The 9,925-nt window shown below is 40.5% G+C and overlaps 2 protein-coding genes across 3 annotated transcripts in view; one reads left to right on the top strand and one right to left on the bottom strand.

Annotated features, from left to right (window-relative positions):
* The window catches only part of akap14 (A-kinase anchoring protein 14), a 19,357-nt gene extending 12,889 nt beyond the window's left edge, over positions 1–6,468 (top strand). The window contains exons 4-6 of the mRNA XM_072271321.1: positions 599–778; positions 3,136–3,188; positions 5,497–6,468. Coding sequence (XP_072127422.1) covers positions 599–778; positions 3,136–3,188; positions 5,497–5,581 — 318 coding nt within the window. The 3' untranslated portion in view covers positions 5,582–6,468. The remainder of the gene's footprint in view (positions 1–598; positions 779–3,135; positions 3,189–5,496) is intronic.
* Positions 6,469–7,749: 1,281 nt separating this feature from the next.
* nkap (NFKB activating protein) overlaps positions 7,750–9,925 on the bottom strand; it is a 38,639-nt gene continuing 36,463 nt past the window's right edge. For both annotated transcript variants that reach the window (XM_072270975.1, XM_072270976.1), the window contains exon 10: positions 7,750–8,239. In XM_072270975.1, coding sequence (XP_072127076.1) covers positions 8,065–8,239 — 175 coding nt within the window. In that variant the 3' untranslated portion in view covers positions 7,750–8,064. The remainder of the gene's footprint in view (positions 8,240–9,925) is intronic.

Below are 9,925 nucleotides of genomic sequence, written 5' to 3'. Positions count from 1 at the left end.
CCCGATTATGACGTTGGACTCTTGGCCTCACTTGTCTACCTCATTCTGATCTAGGACTTTATTGATTTCCTGCACTGCGTTTTCTTTGTAGCTGTTACACTTTATTCTGCAAGGTACCATTTCACCTTTTTCTACCTTAGTGCACGGTGTAATGATCTGACCTGTTCCCACTCCGACTTGTAAGGAGTTTGTATGTTCTCCCCGTGACTGTGTGGATTTCCTGCGCATCCCAAAGACGTATGGATTAGCAGGTTAGATGGTGACAGAGGTGCAAATGGGCGTTGTGGTCTCATTGGGCCGGAACGACCTGTTCCTGTGCTGGATCTCTGAGGAAATAAAGTACAATAAATAAGACAAGCTTTTCAATATATCTTGCTACAATAGTAAAACAACTCCAATTCAAGTCACAACAAGCTTACAAACCTGACATTAAATTAATCATAAACACAAGGAGGTCGGTGGGGGTTTCTGGAAATCCAAAGCCAACACACACAAAATGCTGGAGGAGCTCAGCGGTTCAGGCAGAATCTGTGGAATTGGATAAAGAGTTGATGTGTCAGACTCGTACTGTAATGAGAATGATATTGTACTCTAACAGGCATGGGAGTTCTCCAATTGCTGGCTGCACTGCTTGGATTACCTGAGGGAAGAGGAACTGGAGTACCACATCCGTCACCATTATCGAGTGCGGTGGAGTATTCCGACACGAAGGAAGCCCATCCCACGAGCAACAGCCTCCACTTACTTCGTTGTTGAAATCTCAAAAGTTAAATCACCTGTGAGTAAGAGCGTGGAGAACGTCCGCACAATAGATGAGCTCTCTGGTTTTAAACACCAGCCTGGGCTAGATGTCGAAGGTGGATCGTGGGGTTGTGAGGGGGAATGGGCTTTATATCTGTTGGCTCTTCATTAGACCAACACGATCTGGCGAAGCTGTGTCTGGGAGAAGAAAGGTTGGTGCACACCAGTTGAACACTGTGGGTACGTTGCGTCGACCTGCAGGTTCACTACAGAGCTGGGAACAGTGCCTTTAGCCACAGAACTTAAGGCACTGAAAACATGACAACATGGAACATAGAACAGTACAGGCCCTTTGGCCCACAATACTGTGCCGACCTAAATAAATCTACTCCATGAACAATCTAACCCCTGCCTTCTGCACAGCCCACAACCCGCCATTTTCCTTACGTCCCCATGCCTATCTAGGAGCCTCTTAAATATCCCTGTTGTATCAACCTCTGACCAACACCCCAGACAGTGCGTTCCACTGCCATTACCTCCCTGGGAAAAAGTTCACTCTGTCAATGCACTATGAACCTGGATCATTGCCTAAACTCATAGACATTCACTATTGACCTGGGATTAGTGCGTAAACCGTTGAGGATCAAGTACCGAGGCAGGACCAGTGTCAAAACTGTTTGGAACCACTACAAGGGTTCAGAGTCCAAACTTCAGGAGCCTGTCGCAGATCTGAGATCAGACTCTAGTCAACTGGCGGAATGGTATTGATTTTGTATCAGTGTTTAAACCTTTAGTGACCGAGCACAGGCCTGAGAACAGTGTTTTAACTATTAAACTATAAAGATTTTAGTTCTTGAAATGTACCTTTCCAGTGGAGATAAAGGCTGACGATCAATGCTTACTGCCAGTGAGATGATTACAATGTGCCCCAAGGTGACTTCAAGTTCAGATTTATTGCCATTCAAGCACGTATACAATTAAACAAAACAGCGTTCCTCTGGGGCCAAAGGTGCAAATCACCATATATACAGTCACACACAACGTACGCAGTTACGATCCAGCACATAGTCACAAAGTAATATGAGCACAAGTCCCTGAGTGGCATAGCCTGACGGGTTGACAAAAAGTGTGGGGTGCAGGTTTGCGTAAGACAGTGTCATGCCACTGACGTTATTCGAATAAATCAAACAGTTGTATAAATATGTGAAACGGCAGCAATGAGAGATGAAAAGTGATCAGAGCAGGTTGAGAGCGTGACTGTGAGTTGGGCAGTTGTGGGTGGGGGGTGGAGTGTCTGGTCATTCAGACAGGGTGTGTATGTGTGCTGGGGGGCAGCAGGGTGTCAAGAGGTCTAACAGCTCTGGGGCAGAAGCTGTTACCCAGTCTGACAACTCTCACTCTTAGGCTGTGGTACCTGCTGCCTGACGGCAGGGGGTCAGAGAGACAGTGGGAAGGATGGGAGGGGTCTTTGGCAATGCTGGAGGTACTGCGGATGCAGCACTTCTGATTATGATCTGATATCTGGTATGTGATATGTGATATTTTTATATATGATTTCCCATGATTGGTAAAGCCTAGATTTACTAGAGAACATATCTCATGAGTGAAGGCTGAACAAGCTGGAGTTTATCTCTGGAGCGATGGAGGATGAGAGGCAAATTGGTAGAAGTGTATAAGACTGTGAGAGGCTTTGAGGGAGTGGACAGCCTGCACTTTATTCCCAGGGCGGCAATGGTCAATACCAGAGGACATCCATTTAAGGTGAGTGGAGATATCAGAGGTAGGCTTTTTACACAGAGTGTGGTGGGTGCCTGAACACACTGCTGTGACTGGCGGTAGAGGCAGATACATTAGGGACATTTAAGGTGGTCCTAGGTGGGAACAGGGATTTAAGAAAAATGGAGGCCCTTGGGCTTTATAGGAGGGAAGGGTTAAATTGACCATTCAGTATGTTTATATGGGTTAGTATTACATTGTGGGCTGAAGGGCCTGTGCTGTTCTATGAAGCCTGCAGCTTCAATGGAGATTTGTAGTCCTCCGGTGAACCACTGTTTGATATCTTTATGTTTTCAGTGATGAAACACTAATTGCTAAGTGTTGAATGTGATCAGAATTGGGGGTTTCAATTCAGCTTTGCAAAAAAAATGAGAAAATAATCCTTTATCTCTGGATCCTTCAGTCGATGCAATATATCGCGCTGGTGAGAATACACTGAATAACCTAAAATTCTCCGTCTTCGTGTGAATTCCTGAAGCACAGTGTTGCTGACGAACTGAGGGATTAAACTAAAGTAGTAGCACACACGGAAATGTGAACAATTCAGTGATTTTTCTTTGTATTGTTGAAATGGATCCATCAGTTATTTAACTAATGTTAACGCCTGAATGTTTTTAGGTTTTTCCAGTTGAAGTTTACTACTTTTTTGAATCAAACAGACTTCTGCACAGGTAGATAATTTACTCAATTTCTGACAACTGTGTGTTTTCAATTCATTTCCAGAATACATTTGTGGGTGTCAAGGTTAGCAGCTAGTGGTTGGCAGCTTTGAGGATAAGCTGTACATGGAGTTGTGCTGTGTACGTGACAAGCTGATGAGCCATTGGTGGGATGGGTGTGGCCAGCTCTGTGGATCATGGGCCAGGCGACATCACACGTGAGTGGGATCCATTGTATTGGTGGCACTGTTTGCTCTCTCCCAAGCTCCTTTTCTACACAAGTGTGATTGACAAAGGCAAATACTGATGCCAAGGATCTGGCACCCATGACCAGCTCCATTTCAAGGCTTTCACAGATTTGGAGCTCTGCGGTTGCAAATGAGTTGTGTATTGAGACTAGAACGGGAACTCATTGGATAAGGGTGAAAGGTGAAATGTTGAGGGGGAACTTCTTCACTCTGGGTGGTGAGAGCTGCCAGTGGAATTGGTGAATGCGGGATTGATTGCAACATTTAAGAGAAGCTTGGGTAAGTACATGGAGGGGAGGGTGATGGTCTGGGTGTGGGATGATGGGACCAGTCAGAATAACAGATTGGCCACAGACTAGATGGGCCAAAGGACATGGATCTGTAATTTCTCTTTGTGGGTTGAGGAGTACAGACATAACCTAGCTGTATATTACTAATCCATCTATTCTTTAGAGTTCCCTTTAAATACGGAGGGGTACAGATTAGCACCATGGATAGTTTTCCTGAAAATCATTAACCATTCCCATGGATTTTAAACTGATAGCCTCATCAGTAATAAATTGTTTTTCATTAGGAGAGATTTAGAAGTTAGTTACTGCATTCACAATCAACTAAAGTTGGATTCTGATTGTCCATTTATCCTCGTTAATATGAACTAATTTCATACTACACATATAATCAATAGGGTCATTCATGATTGTATAAAGAGGTACACACCTTTAAAGGAATCAATGACTTACTCAGTGATAATTAACTAAAAGAAGGCTGACTTCCAAGCCACTTCAACCACTTCAGATACCACAATTAGACTATTCTGACTGAAGGCAAAATTAAACTCCCAAGCTAATATTATAACATTGTTATAGATAATTTACGGATAAATTTAGTATGAGATCATAAGTCATAAGAGCAGCATGTCATTCCATCATGGTTGATTTATTATCCCTCTCAACACCATACTGCTGGCTTCTTTCTGTAACCTTTGACGCCTTTACTGATCAAGAACATATCAACCTCTGCTTTAAACACAGTGGATTCTGGTTATTTGGGCACATTGGGACCAGTACATTTTGGCCCAATTATGCGGCTGCTCCAATTACTCAAAAGTTTCATGGAAATAGTTAAAAAGGTATAAAAAAGACAAGCTACTGTTTAACTGAATAACAAGTTATGTAAATGAAAAACAGTACTATAAAACTTGTATTAGTTCCTAATAGTTTCAGCTGAGGAATTAATCCAGTGTACACTGCCGTGTTCTTTTGATTGACTGTAAATGAACAAAATTAGTGCAGACACCCAGTGCAGATAATGGACTGCTTTCATACAATGCTTTAGACGATTGCATCCTCCAAACCATCATTTTCATTGTAACATTCAAGGTAATTGTTGGTATCTTCAAATATTTTGTGGTTCCTAACTTATTGAAGAAGTGAAATTGTTTCCTTACTGAGGCGGTCGATGTTTCAGGCTGAGACCTTTCTTCAGGACTGGGGTCCTATGCTGTGGACCCCGGGTTGGGAACCCCTAATTGAGAAGGTGATAGGTGGAAAAGGTAATAGGCTGAAGGAGGAGGAACCTGATAGTTGTGTTTAATGATAGAATTTCTAGTTTGAGATGTCATTATTAGAGACTGACAGCTAATGTGCTCAACGTTTATTGACAAATACTTGGTAAAGTTCTATTAAGGTAAAGTTGTTAAATCTTTAGAAGGAATAATTTTATTTCTTAAAAACAGGTGAGTAAATAAAAGGGAATTGACATAGTTGGGCTACCTAAATAACCAAGATGTCTTGTAATATCTGAAATTAAACATGATGATTGTATATTTGAGACCGTTTGTACAACAATGGATGGGTGGAAATAGCTTTATGGTTTGCAAATTAGTCAAGAGTTCCTCATAATATCTGTAGTTGCTCTTGCTAATCAGATTCAAGACAATAACAGCAGGCGAAAATGATTTAGTTTCTTTCAGAAATGTTTCAATTGATCGGATATTTTAAGCCGAGGTTTGTGCTGAAACACTTTGGTTTTAAAAGCAGAGAACTAAGCAGTGTATTATTTTGTTTTTAAAGACCAGGCCAATCAAGATTCAAAGAAAGCTGGCTAAAAGACATCATCGAAAGCAAAATCCTATTAATGGAGCAAGTGGAATTTTAGTTCGAATTATGAATATTTGGAAGAACCCAAAGCTGATTTGTATTCTGATTTTACTTTTAAAATTATGATTTACACACACAGATAGTTCAATAGTCTCCAGTTGCTCTTTGCTCCCTTTTCACTTCGATTCCCATTATCTATTTGTGAATCTTCATGTGAATGACAGCAAGCTATTAAACATTTGCAATCTCTTTTTGAGAGTGCCATCATGTTCTTGAATGCAATGTCAAGACTTCTAGCGTACCTCACCAAAATAAATGAGCACCCCTGCTGAACCACACGTAATTGTCACCTGAACATGCTTAAAAGGAAGCATTACAGCTGCCTCTCCTGACAAATATCCATTTCCTTACCTTATCATGGAGATACAAGGTCAGTGTAAATTCAAGTCCTCAGATATAGGACCATAGACCAGGAATCAAACAAAATATCTCAGCAACAACCCACCTCAATAGTTTCTCTGATCGAGCCATCAAAGAAATGAGATTTTTTAATATATTGCATGATTTTCAAAATTAATGTATAATAAATTAATTTATGGAATATATTTCAGTATATTTTTTTAAATAAACCAGTGCTGGATTAGATTGTATAATTGCTATTTTTCTTGTAGATTAGCTTTATGCTTGTTTGTATTTTTATATAATTAGCTATGTATCTGCAGTTGTTCAGCGTTTCTCCTAGTGGTTACAGTTCCATATTATTCTGGAAGATTCTTGGGTATCACATTTTTCTGACTAGGGGCTATCTGATTGGTTAACCCTTATCTACAAAATTTGAATGGTATTTATTACTGTTAAATTGATATAGGAAGGCTAAACCATGTTCCCTTGGTCGCTTTCCTATGCTACTAGACTCTGCTTTCTCAATCCCTTTGTTCTCTAAGCATTTAATAAACTATCATGAAGTAAGTTTTATGTCTCATTCTTGACTTCTGAGAAGCCTGGGTCAAACCAGGATCCAATAGCAGTTTCATATACAAAAGTAGCTTCAAAACTGGTGTTTGATGTAACTGAAGACATTATTGGCCACAGGAACAAATTCATTTCCAAATGAGCATCTTCTTGATAAGTATTTTTTTGGTTAAGTGTCACAGTGCAGAACCACAATGAAATAGTTACTCATCCATTTTGATTTTGTTCCATCCCACTGGGCATCACTGGTATATTTTAAGGGGAAATTACTTTATCAAGTGTTCATCTTAGACGATTGAATCATTGATCAGGTAACAACAAATAATGCTCTAGTATGTTCTAAACATCAAATGCCATCTTTGGTCATATTACTAGCATGGTAAAATCAATCTTCATCACTGTGGTGTCACAGAGAGCTTTTGGCACATTGGCCTTCATAAATTGAAGTATGAGTAGAGGAGTTGGGGTGTTATGTTGAAGTTGTATAAAATGTTGCTGAGACCAAATTTGGAGTAGTGTGTGCAATTCTGGTCACCTACCTACAGGAAAGTTATCAGTAAAATTTTAAGAGTGCAGAGAAAATTTACAAGGATGTTGCCAGGACTTGAGGAACAGAGTTATGGGGAAAGGTTGAACAGGTTACGAGAATGAGGGGAAGGAGATTTGATAGAAGTGTACAAATTGAGGGTTATAGACAGAGTAAATGCAAGGAGGCTTCCTCCACAAAGATTGGAGGAAACTAGAACCATAGGTTAAGGGTGAAAGATGAAATATTTAAGGTGAACCTGAGGAGATACTCAGGGTGGTACCAGCAGAAGTGGTGGACGCAGGTTTGATTTCAACATTCAGAATGTACATGGGTGGGAGGGGCATGGAGGGCTACAGTCCAGGTGCAGGTTGATGGGACCAGACAGACGAGCAGCTTGGAACAGAGTTAATGGGCCAAAGGGCCTATTTCTGTGTTGTTGTGTTCTATGACCACCCTAAACCTACCTAGCTCTGTACTGACTTCCAGTTAGTTAACGATTAATCTTACCGTATGTTTAATTAAGCAGTATATCTTAATTATGGTTATCGCAATCCGTATGTTATATCTCAACCATTTGTTGTAAATTACTTCGAAGTTGCTGGGGTCTCCGTGCAGTGCAAGTGTTTGTGAAGGACTTTTTCTTCACCTGACTTCTAATGAAGAGTAGAATACAGAAAAATCATCCATCACATACCAATCTATATTAAACATTTTAATATCATAACTTTACATCAACGTAACACTGTTAAGTTGTTTTATACAAAACTAGAAAGGTGATAGGAAATTTAAGGTTTGAAGTTTACAATATTAACATTCAATTTGAACCAGCTACAGTGAAAACAAGCTTATATTAAGAGCTTATCCAGATTATATTAAGGGTTTGATCAAAAACATTTTAAATGCTGAAAATGAAGGTAAAAAAATCTGAAAATGACCAGCATTGCAAGCACCCATCAAAAAAACTGAACTCAATCAGGTGACTGACCTGCTGCTGCGCATTCCCAGGTTTTAAATAGAAGCTGTTTAAAAAAATTAGATCTCTATTTCTCCTCCTTGCCCTTGGTCTTTCTTTGTACCATCTCCCTGAAACCAGAAAGGATCTTGTTCTCCCTCTTTAGCCGTTCCTCTTTGTTAAACGAAGCGAGGGCTCTCTTTTCATCGGCACTGTAAATTTGGTTCTCCTTACGGAGACGCACAGCCTCCATTCGGCGATGTCTGAACACAAAAAAAGGCAAAACTCGATTCAGGGGTTAAATGTCACTATTATTCACACATTGGTAAAGAATAAAATCATGACTAATATCCAATCATAACTGGATGCACGTTAGAAGCAAAATGGTCAATGAAAACTTATCATTTGCTTAAATTCTTACATTTCTACTTTATTTGTATGATTCAGTCATTCATCTGTTATTTTACAACTCAGTTTTATTAAACAGGCACTTTACAAATTAACCAATAAAATTAGTGGCAAACTTTACAATTTAGAACCTTATATGCTTTATGCAAACAGGAGTTCTAATTGTGTCTGTTTTAGATAATATCATGAACAAAACCACATAACAAGCCCATCCAGAGGTTTTGAGGTAGCACAGTAGCGTAATGCTATGAGAGTGTCAGCGATAGGTTCAATTCCCACCGCTGTCAGTAAGGAGTTTGTATGTTCTCCCTGTGACTGCGTGGGTTTCCTCCGGGTGCTCTGGTTTCCTCCCACATTCCAAAGACATACGGGTTAGTAGGTCACATGGGTGTAATTGGGCAGAGTGGGCTCACTGGAACACTCACAACACGCTGGAGGAACTCAGCAGGTCGGGCAGCATCCGTGGAAAAGATCGGTCAACGTTTCGGGCCGGAACCCTTCGTCAGGACTGAAACATCGACCGATCTTTTCTACGGATGCTGCCCAACCTGCTGAGTTCCTACAGCGTGTTTTGAGTGTTGCTTTGACCCCAGCATCTGCAGATTATTTTGTGGGCTCATTGGGCCTGAAGGGCCTGTTACCAAGCTGTATCTCTGAATAAAATTTAAAAACAAAGACTTAGTGTAGCACTATTTCTCTATCCAAATCCATCATCCAGGCTCCAAAGCTGGTCATCACTTTCATAACTTTGTACATAATTTGCACGCATATTATAATGCAAGAAATTGAGAAGTTAATGATATTAATGGAGGGCACCTAGACATGCAACATTTTAAAAAAAGATTCCAACAGTTCTAACAAATGCAAAGTTGAGGAGTGGGTATTTGGCAGGATGGGGTACTGGTGGAGATCAATAAGCCAATTTAAATAAAATTCAATGGAAAGTTCTTGGCAAGGGGTTTAATACCTGAAGAGAAATGTAAATACCAAAACCGAGAGAAAAAAAATCCTATTCTGCAATTCTTTCCTTGACACGTCTACTGTGGTGCAGTTTCCCAGGTGGAAAAGTGTTCCCATCTCCTCCAGCATTTGCAGTATTGGTCTGAAGCAGAAATTCTACAACAGGCAACACGGCAGTGTAATCCTGTAACAGCAGCAGCAATTGGTAAAATAGTGTTCAATTCCCACCGCTGTCTGTAAGGAATTTGTACTCTCTCCCTGTGACCATGTGGGTTTCCACTAATTGCTCCAGCTTCCTCCCACATTCCAAAGATGTACAGGGTAGGCTTAGTGAGTTGTGGGCATGCTAAGTTCGTTCCAGAAGTATGGTGACACTTGTGGGCTGCCCCAGCACATCTCAGACTGTGTTGGTCATTGGTGCAAACACATTTCATTGTATGTTTCAAAGTACATGTGACAAATAAAAGCAAATCTTTAAATGGGCAATACAACCAATCCAACCCTCATCTCAATCTCCAGATACAGATGCAGATTTCTTGGGGAATTACAATCAAGAACCCTGCAACAACTCCACCTCCTAA

The sequence above is a fragment of the Mobula birostris genome, chromosome 10, assembly GCF_030028105.1.
Source record: "Mobula birostris isolate sMobBir1 chromosome 10, sMobBir1.hap1, whole genome shotgun sequence".
NCBI lineage: Eukaryota > Metazoa > Chordata > Chondrichthyes > Myliobatiformes > Myliobatidae > Mobula > Mobula birostris.
This window is presented reverse-complemented; position numbering and strand designations above follow the sequence as displayed.